At 44.1% G+C, this 18,581-nt stretch overlaps 2 protein-coding genes across 3 annotated transcripts in view; both read left to right on the top strand.

Moving 5' to 3' along the window:
- The window catches only part of klhl35 (kelch-like family member 35), a 103,222-nt gene extending 99,177 nt beyond the window's left edge, over nt 1-4,045 (top strand). Inside the window, exon 6 of the transcript XR_015500631.1 lies at nt 3,853-4,045. The gene's annotated coding sequence lies outside the window, so the exon portion shown is untranslated. The remainder of the gene's footprint in view (nt 1-3,852) is intronic.
- kcnj6 (potassium inwardly rectifying channel subfamily J member 6) overlaps nt 1-18,581 on the top strand; it is a 32,284-nt gene that overhangs the window by 6,177 nt on the left and 7,526 nt on the right. The window contains exons 1-2 of one of the 2 annotated variants that reach the window (XM_087269906.1): nt 1,282-1,455; nt 12,548-13,472. In XM_087269906.1, coding sequence (XP_087126032.1) covers nt 12,572-13,472 — 901 coding nt within the window. In that variant the 5' untranslated portion in view covers nt 1,282-1,455; nt 12,548-12,571. Of the gene's footprint in view, nt 1-1,281; nt 1,456-12,547; nt 13,473-18,581 lie in introns of those variants that run through there. The other variant, XM_087269905.1, reaches the window with a different exon arrangement.

Raw genomic sequence — 18,581 nt, 5'->3', positions numbered from 1 at the left:
TGTTTATATTACTATAGGTGTTGTGTTACCATAGCAACTGTAGAATCGCCACATTTGTTTATATTACTATAGTTGTTGTGTTACCATAGCAACTGTAGAATCGCCACATTTGTTTATATTACTATAGTTGTTGTGTTACCATAGCAACTGTAGAATCGCCACATTTGTTTATATTACTATAGTTGTTGTGTTACCATAGCAACAACAGAATCGCCACATTTGTTAATATTGCTGTAGTAGTTGTTGTTACCATAGCAACTGTAAAATCCCCACAGCAGATTAATTCAAGTGCTTCACTGTAATATGCTTTAAACACTACAGTATTTACTGTAAGTTATTATAGTGTTAATATAGTACAAAACACATATATATCCATCATACAATGAAAGAAAATGGTGGCTGATTTCTGTTTTTTGTTTTTGTCTTTTAGCCTAATGTAATGGGTAGCACACAGCGTTCCTCTAATGTCGTTTTGTAATTTTTAAATGACGTTTCCATAAGGAATGATGATCACCAGTGTTCATTATCACAGACTCCCAAATGCGCCAGCAGTGTGTGAACGCAGTTATAACTGGGCTAAATTTAAATGTACCATTGAATTATTCACCCTCCTGTTCAATTTTTATTATTTTACATTTTCCCCAATTTCTGTTTAATCATTAAAGAGAATCTCTTTTTCAGCACATCTCTAATTATAACAGTGTTAATAACTCATCTCTAATAGCTGATGTGTTTCCTCTTCATCATGATGACAGCACATAATATTAGACTAGATGTTCTTCAAGACACTAGTGTTCAGCTTAAAGTGACATGTAAAGGCTTCACTAGGGTAATTAGGGTAAAGTTAGGGTAATTAGGCAAGTCATTGTATAACAGTGGTTTGTTCTGGAGACAGTCCAACACTAATATTGCTGAAGGGGCCAATAATATTGAGCTTAACGAGTTTAAAACAATTAAAAACTGCTTTTATTCTAGCCCAAATAAAACACATAAGAGTTTCTCCAGAAGAACAAACATTAGAGGGAATACTGTGCAGATGCCCTCAACTGTATTTAGTGTATTCATTATTAAATGCTAATTTCCATGTGATAATCGCGCGTCTGATGGGGAAACGCGCTGAATGCATCAGGAAGACTCGAACCTGTGACGCCAGAAGAATCTCTCTCTCTCTCCCTCTCTCTCTCTCTCTCGCTCTCTCTCTTCTCGCTCTCTCTCTTCTCTCTCTCTCTCTTCTCTCTCCCTCTCCCTCTCTCTCTCCCTCTCTCAGTCAGTCTGTGCTTCATTAGAGATCATGTCGGGATGGGAGGATGATGATGATGAGGGCTCTCCGGGTTTTTCTCCGGGAATAATGCGCGTCTTCTTCTCCATCACTGAAGACTGAAGCTCGACAGGATGAAGAACGACTGAGCGGACGGACGGACGGACGGATGGATGAATGAATGAACGCGCAGTCTGGTACGTGTGTCGCCTTCACTCCTCCATCACTGTCGGTGCCGTTTCTCCGTTTCTACTTACGTAAGGCTCTCGGTAATCGAAGAACGCGGAGGAGCAACAGCGCGAATCCGGCATCGGTTCTGGTGCCGGTCGCGTTCGTCTCCATGGAGACCCGGTTGAGGAGCGCGCGCTGAAGCTCCGTTGAGTGTGTGTTTGTGTGTGTGTGTGTGTTTGTGTTTGTGTGTCACAGTTGCGTAACACTCACTCATGTAAGTTGGGAAAGTTCTCCGCAGGTGTTGCGGCCTGATTAATGATGTGACGGACGGTGTGTGGAGCCGGAGCTGATCAGGGGGCGGCGGTGACGTCTGCGCTCCCGCTAATGATATGCATGAGCTGCTAATTAAATGAGCGTGTAGTCGGGAGCCTGTGCCGCTGCTGAAGGCCGTGCTGGCTCCTCAAATCTAATTATTACGCGAACATGGAACATTGTGACGCCTACGCAGGAGTGTCTGCTGGCCAGCTCCGCTCGAACTGGTTTCACTGGTGTATTTGTGGTTCTGGAGTCGCTGCCACTTCACTTGGCACACCGAGCATCTGCCATTGTGAGCGGCTGACGGATGGAGCTGTGTGTTGCCATGGTGATGATGATGATGATGATGATGATGATGGCCGCCTGGCTCATGTTTCCAGTGAAGGGAGAAATCTGCGCTTTAGCGAGCAGAGCAGAGCAGAACCAAACAAAACCCAGAGCACCGTGGCTGGGTCCTGCGTCAGACGGCCCTCGGTCACGCAGCGGGCCCTCAGCTGCGCTCTGGGCTTTTTCTCCATCAGTTGTGGTGTTTTTGCAGGGATCTCTCAGTGCTGGAGACAGCTTTCACCTGAATTAAAGGTGTTAAACTCCAGATTCATCATCTTCAGCTGCAGATCTGAACAGAAACACAACAGAGACTGTGAAGATGATGAAGATGATGATGATGATGATGATGAAGATGATGATCATTGTTGAGGCTTTTCCAAAAGCTGATTGTTTTGGGGTTGGCGTCACAGTGGCGCAATGGGTAGCACAATCACCTCACAGCAAGATGGTTGCTGGTTTGAGTCTCGGCTGGGTCAGTTGGCGTTTCTGTGTGGAGTTTGCATGTTCTCCCCGTGTTGGCGTGGGTTTCCTCCGGGTGCTCCGGTTTCCCCCACAGTCCAAACACATGCGCTATAGGGGAACTGATCAACTACACTGGCCGTAGTGTATGAGTGTGTGTTAATGAGAGTGTATGGGTATTTCCCAGAACTGGGTTGCAGCTGGAAGGGCATCCACTGTTTAAAAAATGAATGACCTTTGTCAAAGCTACAGATGTTATTGGATGAAATAATCTGTCATACACGGATGCTTTAACTGCTCTTGAGAGTGTTCAGTCACGGGCCTGTACACACAAATTAAAGCATCAGAATGATCCAAACTCTCTCAGTGTCGAGGCTGAACTCCACCATGACTCCACAACAATTGTGGGTTTAAACACAGCGATATAGAGGCTGATGTGAAATATGGTGCAGCCCTAGTTAATATCTTAATAATACAGGCAATAATCCAGTCGTCAATGGTGTGAATATGCACAGATACTGTTGTCAGCCAATGATGAACTTCTGCTGAAAGCTTAATGTGACTATTTTCAATTCCATAAAGTTCCTTTTACAGCATCGATGTTGTAATGTAATTCAGATATATTCAGTCACATAGACTAAAGCGTCCATTTGGGTGTTAAAGCATAAAAAGAGCTGAAATAGCATTTAAACACAGCGGCAGGCCAGCACAGAAACTCCATCAAAAACACTGGGGTAAAGTTCATTTCCATATTTTAAAGAGATGGCGTGGAAAACTATAATTGTATGCAGTGCTTCTTGTGTGGTCTGATACACACTTCACATCGTATCTCAGCCAGGCAGTGGAGATCCCTGATTTTCTGTATCAGATCTTAAACTCTGTGATTTTGTATAGGATGACAATTAACCAGAGACCCTGAAGCTGGCTGACTGAAATTACACGCCTGTGCGCATATATCCCCGCTGTTACTTAAAATAAAGTGTTACCTTGCTGAATTTACACTCATCAACTCTCTCTGCCTGACTGGGGACATTGCAGAGGTTATTTATAGAAGCTGCTAATTATAAGAGTTACATCTCAAAGGGACAGTTCCCCCAAAACTGATCATTTACACACTATTTGCACTCATTCCCAACTGGGTTCAAGCCTGAATGAGTTTCTTTATTCTGCTGAACACAAAAGAAGATATTTAGAAGAATGCTGGAAACGGCTAATTATAAAAAACAAATATTATGTAAGTCAATGGTTACAGGTTTCCAACACTCTTGTGTTCAACAGATATTAAGTGAAGTTTAGTTATAAACTGATGTCGAGAGGATCAGGTGCTTATGATTGATCACAGCTGGTGCTGCATTATCCAATTCATGATTGACCAATCAGATGATTCCTAACCCACTATAAACACCCTCAGCTCCATATCACAGCCATCTTCATCTTGAAGAATCCCCCTTCCACCCCTACTCCTCCTCCTTTCCTAGATGGGTGGCCCAGTGGTTAGCACTGTTGCCTCACAGCAGGAACATCACTGGTTCTAATCCTCACCAAGCCAGCCGACATTTCTGTGTGGAGTTTAGACGTTCTCCCCGTGCTCATGTGGGTTTCCCCCGGGTTCCTCCTGCCATCCAAAAGCATGCAGCTTAAGTTAAGTGACTAATCCACATCAGCACATAGACATGCTGCTAGTCAGTAGTTATCTCTTAAGAGTGATCACTATCTGTTCATCAGCTACTACAGCAGGAGAGTCTCCACATCTACCTGAGCTCAAACTCCCCTCTCGCCCTGCAAACGGGAGGGAGCCCCGGGCTCGAGGATCTAATAAGCTCAGAGCTCTCTCCCAGGACAGCATGCCAAACACGCTTTATCATCACTCATCAGCTGAGGGTGAACTCTGGAAAACATCAACGAGGTTTAGAACAAGTAAAAGGAGAGTAAATGATGACAGAGCTGGAGTGAACTGTGCCTTTAAATGCAGCTGAATACTACACACACACACACACACACACACACACTTAGATTGTGAGTTCACATCAAAAATGTACAGACGCTTCAGTCCAATTATCTTCCAGTATGAATCATAAATAAGTACAAATTGTTTTAGGAAGACTTGTAGATGAGTGTGTGTGTGTGTGTGTGTGTGTGTGTGTGTGTGTGTGTGTGTGTGTGTGTGTGTGTGTTATGTAATATTGTAAAACGAGGTCAGTGTAAGATATTGATGTCGTTCAGCTCTGCAGGGTGTGAAAGTGTCTGCTTGACACTGGAGGATGTACAGTAGACTCTGGGCTGAAGCTGTCTGTGGAGGATCGTCTGCTGATGCTGTGGTGTTTCAGAGGAAGACTCCGCTGTTGCTGTTTCTGGACGGTTATTACAGTAATAATAATGATGCCGCTGCTGGTGTTAGCTGATCAAACGCAGAGGATTGTGGGACATTAGAGGTGTTTGTGCGTTTTATTGTGCCACCCACAGATCCGTCCAGTGATGCCACTGCAACAGAAGCCCAGCGAGACTGGAGAAATCTGAAATATTAAACACAGCTCATGCTCACGCTCTGACCTACTGAGAGACTGACAGAGACAGAGAGAGAGAGAGAGAGAGCTGTTGATCAGTGCTGGAAATAGACCTGAGGATGTTCAGAGATGCTTCAGTGCGAGTGTGTGTGTATGTGTGTGTGTGTGTGTTTGTGCTGAGTCAGGTGTGTGTGTGGATTAGCCAGTGTCCCTCAGTGCTGACGGATGTCCAGGTGAGCTGCTGTGTGTTCAGGTGTGTGTGTGTTTGCTTAGTGATTACAGCTCATGTTCGACAAACACCTGCAGAGTCACGTGTGTGTTCTGCGCTCACAGGAAACAGGTCTCCATACTGTGTGTGTGTGTGTGTAGTCCTTAAGGTGAGCGACTGCTTAGGGCGCCCAGAGATACGGCCCCCAAATAAAGACCTAGTCGCTGGTTTGAGTCTCGGCTGGGTCAGTTGGTGTTTCTGTGTGGAGTTTGCATGTTCTCCCCGTGTTGGCGTGGGTTTCCTCCGGGTGCTCCGGTTTCCCCCACAGTCCAAACACATGCGCTATAGGGGAACTGATCAACTACACTGGCCGTAGTGTATGAGTGTGTGTGTATGAATGAGTGTGTATGGGTGTTTCCCAGTACTGGATTACAGCTAGAAGGGCATCCGCTATGTAAAACATATGCTGGAATAGTTGGCGGTTCATTCCACTGTGATGATCCCTGATGAATAAAGGGACTAAGCCAAAAAAAATCAATGTTATACATATTTATTATGCATATGTAGTACACACACATACATAAAAATATACAAAACAATTTTGTAACAAAATCGGTATCATTATACATATTTATTTATATTCAGATATTATATATATATATATATATATGTTCTGACGTATGTGCATGCCTGTGTGTATTAATATATATATATACTATACACACACAGCCCGCACACACATACAGTATATCATGTAAAATCAAAGCTTTATTGTGGATGCGCAGCACTAATTTATATATAACATAGTGTTCTATTATATTTTGTATGTTGAGGGTCAAACAAATGAAACTGTAGTTTAATCATTATATCCAGATTTTTAAACGCTTTTATTTCAGATGGAGTGCTCTGAGAGAAAGTAATCAAATGAAATAATGAAATGTACAAAGTGTGCAGTTTTGGTATCCATCACTTTATGTAGAACAAATGTCCCCACAAGTATAGTAATACCAGTAAATGTTGACCTCATGGGGACATTTCTTTTGCTCCTCATGAGGAAAACAGCTCATAAATCAGACAGAATGAAGGATTTCACAAATGTAAAACTGCAGAATGATGGTGTCAAGCTCATTTTCATTCATTTTAACATATTAAAGTAATAAATAAATGCATGTATTTGCATAAACGTAAAATAGACGTCAGTTCTTTGGGTTATTTTAACGTGAATCCTTTTATAAGGTAAAGAAACCATGATAATCATCATTTTTGAGAGAAGCAGAAATGCTGATCATGTTGAGCTGGGTTTCAAACACAGGTGCATTCTGGGAGATGTAGTTCATAGTCATCAAAAATGTAAAGCTAGTGGACTCTTATTAATGCCGGGTTCACAGCTAATGCCAAGCACCATGTCACCTGCTCGAGTTACTTGCAGGATGTTTTTCACCCCAGATGAATTTTCTGCTCAAGTTATGTCTGAAATAGCATGAAATATCCAGTTAACACATTTCACACGTGTTGCAAACGTCTCTCCTGTTCCACATCATGCATGCCACTCAGTTTGTGCTCCATAAATCAGCAGTTTTCAGTGATTCTTGTGTTTATTTTCCTCATTTATTTCTGCTTCTGAATGTCGACTTTGAACAGTTGTAAAAGTGTGTTCTGCACGTGTGTATAGTGTGCAGTGCTGTATAGTGTGTGTTGGTGTTGTATATTACACTACAGAAGCCTTGTAATAAACTGCAGCACATGTTCTGCTATTTCACACTCTTATTCCTCTAAATATTAATATTTATATTATTTTAAACCTCTAAAATGTCAGTAAAAGTCACTTTGTTAAACTGTAGAGTTGAATTTACAACATCAGAAGTGGACAGAGCAGAGATGTAAATTTCTGTTATTTACAGCTCACGAGTGTAGATAAGCACAAACACACTAAATATTAGGATGAAGGGTTGAAACATCTCAGCTATGGGGAGAGAGAGCCCATAAAGCATGAAAACATGTTGTGTGTGTGTGACTGAACTCGGCACGTGCTGTCGTCTGTAAGGTCAGAGGTCTACGTCTGCGCGGCTGAGCAGCAGTGTGTCCCTCATCACCCTGAGAGCCGTGTGTGTGCTCTGCTGCTGTGGCTTGTGGGACTCGTGCTGCGGTCACACAGCTGCTGGAACAACACTGGACTGGGCTGCTTTAAAGTGTTCAGATTTTAGGATCAGTGTTATTTGTTTCTGGGATATCTATAAGTGAGTATGCCCAAATACAGTGACACAATTCACATGTAGGAGATAGAAATAGAAGAACGGATGACACACCAGCACTCATTTTCTTTTCCAGAGATTCTCAGTCAGGTTTAGGTCAGGACTCTGGGCTGCCGTTTCATTATTTCGGTGTTTTCAGCTTTGGGATTTGCTTTAGCTGTTGTCCTGTGCTCAGAGTTGATCACTGTGTGATTGTGTGATGAACAGAAGATGAGGGCTGCACAATACTGGCCAAATATGCTCACTGTGGCCTCACAGCAAGAAGGTCGCTGGTTCGAGTCTCAGCAGGCTCAGTGTGTGTTTCTGTGTGGAGTTTGCATGTTCTCCCTGTGTTGGTGTGGGTTTCCTCCGGGTGCTCCGGTTTCCCCCACAGTCCAAACACATGCGCTATAGGGGAACTGATCAACTACACTGGCCGTAGTGTATGAATGCGAATGAGTGTATGGGTGTTTCCCAGTACTGGGTTGCAGCTGGAAGGACATCTGCTGTGTAAAACATATGCTGTATTAGTTGGCGGTTCATTCCGCTGTGGTGACCCCTGATGAATAGGGACTAAGCTGAAGGAAAATGAATGATAACAATGTTTTTTATGATATGACTAACTTGCAAAGTGCTGTATTATTTGGAATTTTAAAACATAATTCACTGATGTAATGATCATACTGAAATAAGCGGGTCATAGATCTTTTTTCTAGCTAATTAAATAGAAAACTATATTAAGGTGCAAACATTTAGACTATAAAACACCACACATGATTAAAAACTCAGACTCAGACTTCTGATGGACATCTGCATTCACACTGTCCTGTTTCTGTACAGCTTGTTGGCACTGTAAAACATTTATTGTCAAGGCAAGACAACTAATATTTTTGTTTCTTTCACTTATTTTACTAAGTTAATCAGCTAAACTAATTTTAAAAGTTATACAAAGTTCATTCATTCATTTTCCTTCAGCTTAGTGCCTATCAGGGGTCGCCACAGTGGAATGAACCGCCAACTATTCCAGCATATGGTTCACACCCTGGATGCCCTTCCAGCTGCAACCCAGTACTGGGAAATTAAAAGTTCATTTGATTCAACTCAAAAATGAAAGGCAGCAGTGATATTGGTACAGTGTGAGCTGCTCACGGAGACCTGAGTTAGACCCAACCCCAGCCCAGATCAGTGGATGGGGATGATTGAGAGGCTGATGGAGGAGTTTGGCCAGGACACCGGGGTTACCCCCCTACTCTTTACCAGAAGTGCCCTGGGGTTATTAATGAGCACAGAGAGTCAGGAGCTCACCTGCCCAGCCCTAACATCACCATCAATCTGAAGTTGATTGTAGTCTATAATTAATGATGTATGAGTGATGCTGTCACTGAGAGCGCTTCAGATGAGCCTTTACACCCAAACACACTGAGACGGACTGTCAGGAAGATTTAAGGAGGAAACGGACTGATCTGACAGAGTAACGCTCCGCTTTAATATCTGGATTGCATGCTGATAGTGTTTAACAGGTAGAACAGCTGTTATATTCAGTGTACAGCACACGTACACACACACACACACACACACACACACACACACACACACACACACACACACACACACACTTGTGTCTCTTTCTGACCTGAAGATCCTCCAGATGCTCTGAGTGTGTGTCCTGCGTGTCACAGTTGATGTGTGTGTGTGTGTGTGTGTGTGTGGTCGTGTGTTAATCTTTGACAGAGGGAGTGTACAATACAGTGGGTGATTTTCTCTGAAGCTACTTTTGGACTCAATCAATATGTGCAAACGCATGTTGATCCTTTCCAGCTCTCATGAGGAACGCCGCTCACACTTCAGTGCGTCTCCAGGGCCCACACTGCTGTCAGAACCACAGCTGCTCCACGCCTGTCTGTCTGTCTGTACGTCTGTCTGTCAGTCGATGGTAATGTGTGTGTGTGTGTGTGTGTGTGTGTGTTGTCTCTCTGCGTCAGTCTTTGTCTGCTGAGTGGCCTGATGAATGCGAGTCTCGGGTTTTGTTCAGTGTTGTTTGTGTGTTGTGTGTTTGTCCGTTCACTGACACAAAGCCTGTGCTTTACTCTCTGAATAAATATGAGCAGATCTGAATGAGCCTTAAACGAGTGCGATTGTGTGTGTGTGTGTGTGTGTGTGTGTGTGTGTGTGTGTGTGTGTGTGTGTTTTCTCTGGCTGTGGGTGAAGGATGGCTGACTGTGATGAGAGACAGACAGACGCACAGACGGGCTGGTTTTATCAGGTGCTGTACTCTTGTGATGGCTGTGTTCTGACACACCTGTACGTCTGACACTCTTTCATCCTGAACAGCTGCAGGTGCGTTCAGAGCCGTCGCACGTCTGCTTCTGACAGACAGAGAGACAGGAGATGAACATGACACACACACACACACACACACACACTGGGAGTCTCACCGGCTTATACTCCTCAAGTGATCTGGATCTTCCTCTGATGATAACTGTGTGATGTAGTCACTGTAGTCATCAGATCTGAAACGTCTTTATTAAAGAAGCAGTTTTATAAATCTACAGGTTTACACTGGTGTCGTGTTCAGCATCATCTGTATATTTCAGTCTATATTTTATGATCCATTTAAAAAGTTTTATTGATGAACTCAAGCTGAGCAGAGAGATATGCGTCTCATTGCAGATATTAAAGGGTCAGTTCACTCAAACATTTCATTCTGCCGTCATTCACTCAGCCCTGCATGAGCTCTATAACTTATTAACCCACTGCAGCTCCTTTAACAATCAGCCCTGATGTGTCTTGTCAATATGTTTGTAAGTGTGTGTGTGTGTCTGTCAGTGATGAGGTGTGTGTGTGAGAGCTGCAGGCGTGTCCTGTGATTGACAGTGTGTGTGTTCCTCCTAATGGTGCTGTCAGTGGAGATCAGAGTCTGCTGTGGATCTTCAGGCTGAGCTGCTCTTCTGTTCTGCTCATCAGCGCTGGCGTCTGGCAAACATGACTCTCACTCCAACACAGAGACTTTACTGAAGTGTATTTACACACACACACACACACACACACACACACACACACACACACACACACACACACCTGGCTGTACCTGCCTGTCTCCTCTGTTGTTTTCTGTTATTTGATTTTCTCTTCTCTTCATTTGTGTTGGGTTTAATGTGGAACAGATGGAAATCAGCAGCATGATGAGTTGCCGGAGCTGACAGATGATCACAGCCCACCTGCTCTATTCTCTCCTGTTATTCACTTCAGTTATATTCTATAGAGTTCAGTTCAGTTCTGGACTCTTCTGTTCTGTTTATTCAGTCCAGTATTCTACTCATTTGTAGGTGTGTGTCATCATCTCTGTTGTGTGTAATGGTGTCTTAAAGGAACAGAAGCAAGGATCTGTGTTTTACTAAAAGCATCAGAGTTTCTCCTTCCCATGATCAGGCAGTCTTGTGTGTGTTTATAGTGTGTATCTCGCATGTTGTGGTGCCTAAATGAAGTATAGTAATACCAGTAAACTAATAAACTGCAGAGTGTGTACAGTGAGAGATGAGTTTAGGGGAGAATATACAGGCTGTAAGGTACAGACAGCATACAGCCCATAAAGATAGCTGTGTGTGTGTTTGTGTGTGTGTGTGTGTGTGTGCGTGCGTGTGTGTTACCTGTCTCTCTGTGTCTGCTGCTGCCGGTGATGGAGTCTGCAGTCTGTCCCTCAGTCTCTGACACTATGTGCTGCTGGGTCCAGTACACCACAGACATGTGCTGCGGCAGATATTCATCACTCTGTATATTTCGAGCACGCGTGTTGAGCTGGATGAGGTCAGAGTTGAGCGCTGTTCACTGAAGATGACGGAGCGGTTGACGGTTAGCGATAGAATCAAGTCAGTGAACACACAAACACTGCACAGGCGTCATACACAGCTTCCCATCTCCGCTGCTGCTCTTCTCCTGACCTCTCAGGAAGCCCCATGAGCTCTGCACTGCAGTATAGACCAGCGCCTCAGAGAGGGCCTGTGGAGGAGGCCGAGGGCCTGCAGGTGATCAGGTGTGAGTCCAGGCTTTTATTAATAGGGGCACAGGAGGGACCAAGAAGCTGTCAGGAGGGAAAAGTGCACTTTTATATTTAATAACCATGTTCTCATCAACATATTCATTTGAAATGGGAGTTCAGATTGTCCCTTTTTTCCACTATCATGACGTGCATGCACTTGAAACAGTCCTGACATTAGAAAACAATGTAGAGTGCATGCTTTTGTTCTTTGGAAACTGATTGGATTCTTGAAAGTTGGGTGTTGCTAACAACATCAAGGAAGATTGATGAATGAATCAATTCAGAGCTGATGAGCATCACTGTGAGTTCACTCTGTTACGCAGGTTTGCTTATATTCTAGTTTGTTGTATAGTGACAGTGAAAAGCTTCAAATATTCTGGTATTTTGGTCATAAAGACTTCTGACTCCTCCACCACACATTTCCACACACATAAGCATGAAGCACAAAATTAAACGTGATTGGTTGATTAAGCTGTCAGTCAAATAATATAGTGGGCGGAGCTTTCCCATTCAAAACTCCCAAAGTACCCAGACCTTCATCATCAGTCTGAGCTCTGGCTACACGAGACTACTTTATCCCAGGCTTACCATACATTAATGTTTATAAATGCTTTGTTTACATACGTTACATATATGAACATATATTTGCTCACACTTCTTATGTCATTGTGCTGTGAAACAGACAGTGCTCTAATCCAATGGCTTTTCCATGAATATATGAGGAGTAATAAGCAGTGAACCGACAGTGAGTAGGTCAGCTCCTCCAGGTTATCTGTGGCCAAACATTTTGTGACAGCTTCTTACAAAACTAATGTCATTATTTGCTTCAGTTGTTGTGTTGAGCTGTGGAAATGCACTGGTAGATGTGTTCTACTTTAAGCAGCACTACATCTGAGGTTTCCACACAAACCCCTCAATCATCACCGCTGATATACCCCGATCAGTCTGTGCTGTTGGGGGGCAGAGCATGTTTTGGGGATTTTAATTCACCCCTTTAGATCCACATGTGTCAATAACCAAGTATTTGTCTCCCTGCAGGCTCAGAATCTTCCAGAAGTCCAGATGGAGCAGGATGTCGAGAGCACCGTCACGGTTCGACAACCCAAGCTGCCCAAGCAGGCGCGGGACGACATCCCCAAACCGCTGCAGGAGCGGGAGCGCGCCAAGCAGAAGACCCAGCGCTACGTCCGCAAAGACGGCAAGTGCAACGTGCACCACGGAAACGTGCGGGAGACCTACCGCTACCTGACGGACATCTTCACCACGCTGGTGGACCTCAAGTGGAGGTTCAACCTGTTCATCTTCGTGCTGGTCTACACCGTCACCTGGCTGTTCTTCGGCTTCATGTGGTGGCTGATCGCCTACATTCGAGGAGATCTGGAGCACATCGGAGACAACCAGTGGACTCCCTGCGTCAACAACCTGAACGGCTTCGTGTCCGCATTCCTGTTCTCGATAGAGACTGAGACCACCATCGGCTACGGCCACCGCGTCATCACCGACAAGTGTCCGGAGGGCATCGTGCTGCTGCTGGTGCAGTCGGTGCTGGGCTCCATCGTCAACGCCTTCATGGTGGGCTGCATGTTCGTCAAGATCTCGCAGCCCAAGAAGCGCGCCGAGACGCTGGTCTTCTCCACCAACGCCGTCATCTCCATGCGGGACGGCCGGCTCTGCCTGATGTTCCGCGTGGGAGACCTCAGAAACTCGCACATCGTGGAGGCGTCCATTAGAGCCAAGCTGATCAAGTCCAAACAGACCAAGGAGGGCGAGTTCATCCCGCTCAATCAGACGGACATAAACGTGGGCTACGACACCGGAGACGACCGGCTCTTCCTGGTGTCTCCGCTCATCATCTGCCACGAGATCAACCAGCACAGCCCCTTCTGGGAGATCTCCAGAGAGCACATGGCCAAGGAGGAGCTGGAGATCGTGGTGATCCTGGAGGGCATGGTGGAGGCCACAGGTACCACACGCACAGATATCACTCAGCCTACGGCTACACTGATACAGATACATTCAGTGTTCGGCAAGATACTTATGTAGTGAGCTAAGCTATTAGCTAATCTACTTCAAACATAGCTTAACTATGCTATAAGCTAGGTCATTTATCTTTTCCTTTCCCCGATAATTTGATATTATGACATCTTTCAGTTGAACAAGCATGCATTCACTGATCTGGGATGATTTAAAGAGCGGTCACGAGACTCTAGATGCTGCTCGAGCCCAGCGTAACCCAGCAGTCATGCTTTAAAACACACCGAGCAGCACATGCTGGATTTATTCCTCAGGGTTTAATTGGGTTTTGAATTTATGTTTGGACTGGAATGCATTTACAGTAACCTCTGTTAGCCACAGCCTCAAACCTGACAATAAAAGACAAATTACTGTCATAAAGGTGCAGGATCAATCTGAGGGAAGGTGGCAGAAGCGTGCACTCACACACACACACACACACACACACACACACACACACACACACACACACACACACACACTGGAGAGAGCAGATGATCTTAAAGCCACAGTTAGTGTTCATGCATGTGCGTCTGGTCATCATTTACTCAAGCTCATGCCTCTTCAAACCTGCAAAACTTGAATATACTGTTTGCAGCGAGTGGATGATGAGGGTATTTTCACCTCCAGCACAGTCTGAGCTTCACCCAGAGAAACAGGAGCCCGCTCCTATCAGGACCCACAGCTCAAATATAGCTCAGGATCAATACACAGCTGTAAATGCTGGGAAATAAGTCTCCCAGAATCCCTCAGGAGTGCAGTACAGGACACAGAGAGGTCAGCCGCACGTCGCCTGCTGGACCCAGCTCTCAGCTTCAGGCTACAGGAGTATAGAAAAGTAAAGTGGATAAGTGTATAGTATAGTATAGTATAGTGTAGTGTAGTTTAGTGTAGTATAGTATTATACTGTAGAGATTAGTACAGTATAGTATAGTAAAGCATAGTATAGTACTGTATAGATTAGTAATAGTATAGCATAATATAGTAGAGTATTGTATAGTATATTATAGTACTGTATAGTTTGGTACAGTATAGTATAGGAAAGCATAGTATAGTACAGTATAGAAGTGTAGAGATTATTACAGTTAAGTAATACTATAGTTTAATATAGAATAGTATAGTATAGTTTTGTATTGTATTTTATTGTATAGTAGAGTATTGTATGGTTTAGCATAGTACTGTAGAGTTTAGTATATTATAGTATAGTATAGTATAGTATAGCACTGTAGGGATCAGTACAGTAAAGCAATAGTGTAGTATAATATAGTAGAGTAGAGTATTGTATAGTATAGTAAAGTACTGTAGAGTTTAGTATAGTATAGTAAAACATAGTATAGTATGGTATGGTATAGTATAGTATTGTATGGTATAGTATAGTATAATATAGTATTGTATGGTATGGTATAGTATCGTATGGTATGGTATAGTATGGTATAGTATAGTATAGTATGGTATGGTATAGTATAGTATCATATAGTATAGTATGGTATGGTATAGTATATTATAGTATAGTATGGTATGGTATAGTATAGTATCATATAGTATGGTATGGTATAGTATAGTATGGTATGGTATAGTATGGTATGGTATAGTATAGTATAGTATAATATAGTATCGTATGGTATGGCATAGTATGGTATGGTATGGTATGGTATAGTAAAGTATCGTATGGTATAGTATAGTATAGTATAGTATGGTATAGTATAGTATAGTATAGTATAGTATGGTATAGTATAGTATAGTATAGTATGGTTTATATATTCTATAGTTTATCCCCTGGTGGTTGTAAATAGCAGTATATAGGCTGTATGTTAATAACTGATGCTTGTGTTTAGGGATGGGGAAGGTGTAGATGTTAATGGCTGATGTACAGTGGCATTTTGGCGACAACATAGTTTTGACACGTGGGTCTCCATAACTTCAACTTCTGCCTCTAACGTAGTGCAAGTTACGCCTCTTTATGTTACGTTGGTCTTGCCGTCCACTGGCAGACACTACTCCATGTTTCAGTTCAAGCTTTGTCAAACAGACACTGCAGATTTCAGAGCGCTTCACTGGAGTTTCCAGAGTTCACCCTCAGCTGATGAGTGATTATAAAGCGTGTTCGGCATGCTGTCCTGGGAGAGAGCCCTGAGCTCAGAAGATCCTCGAGCCTGGGGCCTCCTCCTGTTGGCAGGGCAAGAGGGGAGTTTGAGCTCAGGTAGATGTGGAAGTAAAGACTTGAACCAGTAAGAATAACTCAGCAGACAGAAGCAGTGCTGTGGACAGGTCTTCATCCTCTTGCTGCTGTTCACATTAGCCTGTTTGGTGATGTCGTTCAGCAGAGCATCGCTTTACAAGCACCTTTCACAACAGTGGAGATCCGTCTGTTCACACTGAGGGAGGATCGAGACGCTCACACACACAGCATCATGTGTGTCAGTGGGAAACATCCGCAGTGTTTGATCTGCGCTGTACGCATCGCGCATCATTTCTCTGATGTTTTCCAACGTTTGTGATCATGGTTAAGCTAACGTGAGCCTGTCCTGCTGTCTGAGTCACGAACACAGAGGCAGGGCCGCTCAAACGGACCATCTTCTACATACAATTAGCCAAAAACAGAGACAGAGCGCAGCGCGTTTGCTTTCGCTGCAACTGTGATGCTATTTTGAGGGTTTGTGAGTGTGGTTGCCATGGCGACGGCGCAGCATTAGGAAAACCCACTGAGATTATATAACAGCGTTATCTAAACCACACGGCCCAGTGCTACTGTTATGATCATCACTGCTGTTATGATGGTGATCGCCTGTGATTGATCTGCCATCGCATGTGTGTGTCCTGCACAACATCACATCACTATACTCAGTAAAGCCGTGTTTATTTGAGGAGTTTAGCATGTGCTCATTACTGCTTTGCATTTGGAGCTATTATGCAGCTTTATATGGGGTTCAGCAGTGTGTCCAGCAGTAATGCTCAACATGAGTGAACTGTGTTTATTATAATCAGACTTGATGCAGAATCACTGTGATCAACATTCCCCCTTTGTACGTGTCATCAGAGAGGGAAAGCCCCGCCCACTAGTGCCCATCTCATTAGCATGTCCAGCAGGCCTGAGTGAAAAGCAGCCGTCTGTCCATTAGCCATTAGAGTGTTTGAGCTGCTGAAGATGATGTCAGCATAGACTCAGAGGATTATAGATGGGATGGACTTCTCCATTTTGGCATCAGCTGTTGTGGTCGTCACCTTGCAGCAGCTGTACACACAACAGCAGCCCGATGATGGAAGTGTTCTGGGGTCATAAGGGAAAACACAGTGTGAACACAAACCAGCCGAGAAGGTGAAAAGTGGGGACAATCCAACTTAGATTCAGACCAGGCAATCGAGCCAAGTGTGAAAGCCCCCTGAGACTCCCTCTGTCAACATTATTCATTTAACCAAAGTAAAGTGCAAACCAGGGTGGCGCAGTGGTTATCAGTGTCACCTCACAGTAAGATGGTTGCTGGTTTGAGTCTCGGCTGGGTCAGTTTGTGTTTCTGTGTGGAGTTTGCATGTTCTCCCCGTGTTGGCGTGGGTCTCCTCCGGGTGCTCCGGTTTCCAAACACATGTGCTGTAGGGGAATTGGGTGTTTTCCATTGCTGGGTTGCAGCTGAAAGGGCATCCACTGCGAAAAACATATGCTGGAATAGTTGGTGGTTCATTCCACTGTGGCAACCCCTGATAAATAAGGGACTAAGCCGATAGGAAAATGAATGAATGACTGAATAAAGTGCCAGCCAATACAGCGAGTGCATGTGGATGCTCCTGTCTTACATTCCTTACTTCACCACTGACCTGACTGAATGATCTGAGTGCCATGATAAAAGCTTCCACAATTAATCACAACAAGAATATCTGATACTGACAGCAGCCTGAACTGGAGCAGAGTGCAGGAAAACTTTCAGAGGCATTCCTGGAGAGAGAGAGAGAGAGAGAGAGAGAGAGTGTTGTTCAGCATTACTGGCTCAGGGCTGCTTGTTATGTGTTGTTTCTAGAGACGCTCCTGCATGTCATTGAGCCTGTGAGGTCGCGGGTGCTCAGGGCATGACTGGAGAACGGGCACAGCTGCTGGCGCATTCACAGCTGACCTGTTGCCATGGTGACAAGACAACATGCACGAGCATGTGTCATCGCAACACACACACACGCACACACGTGGACATGAGCGCATGCATTCACAGCGCTCCGTGTGTCCTGCAGCTCTGCAGTACAGCTCATATACAGCTGCTGCCGGCCGATAACAGCAGCCGCTCACCTGCAAACAGATGAATGAAGGTTCTCAGTGTCAAAGAAACAAGCAGGGCTCTAGCTCACCGACTCACCGACTGGTCTGTGTGTGTGTGTGTGTGTGTGTGTGTGTGTGTGTGTGTGTGTGTGTGTGTGTGTGTGTGTGTGTGTGTGTGTGTGTGTGCTGGTCTTGGTGGTCCCGAAGACAGTTTTTTTGTATAATGACACTGGTATGACCTAGTTTTACTCTACTATGGTGGTTTATGAGGACATGATGTCTTTGCATTCTTCATGAGGTGTGTGTCAGTGTCGGCGTCAGCCACAGCGAGTGCTTTACACATGCGCTTAATGCAGAAGCATAAATCCTTTCCCCTTCCCTTCCCCGTACCCATAGCCCTGGTTTTGCATGTTCAGGTGAAGGGGTCAGGGCGTCCCAGTCTCTTTATTGAGAAGGTATAGGGCTAAAGAAAAGCTTTAGATAGCCCTCGAAGATTTTCCAGGACCACACCAGACACCAAGGGGAATGAAAATCATATAGAGTATTGGGCCTAAATGTGCCTAAATGAGCTCTTAGACCTTTCCAACAACATATAGTTTGTGATGATTAGATTTAATTAGGATTTAATTGTACAAAAGTGATGTGAACTTAAGGGTCCTGCTGGCGGGAGCGTGACAGATATTAGAGTAATGTTATTTATTCTGAACATTTATAAACGATAAAGCAATGCACTTAATCATTTATATATATGTATATTTTATATTTAATACATATATATATTTTGTTTCTTTATGATTCAATAAATTATTTAGTTTAAAA

Source organism: Danio rerio, chromosome 10 (genome assembly GCF_052040795.2).
Source record: "Danio rerio strain M-AB ecotype USA chromosome 10, GRCz13ab, whole genome shotgun sequence".
In the NCBI taxonomy this organism is placed as follows: Eukaryota; Metazoa; Chordata; class Actinopteri; order Cypriniformes; family Danionidae; genus Danio; species Danio rerio.
This window is presented reverse-complemented; position numbering and strand designations above follow the sequence as displayed.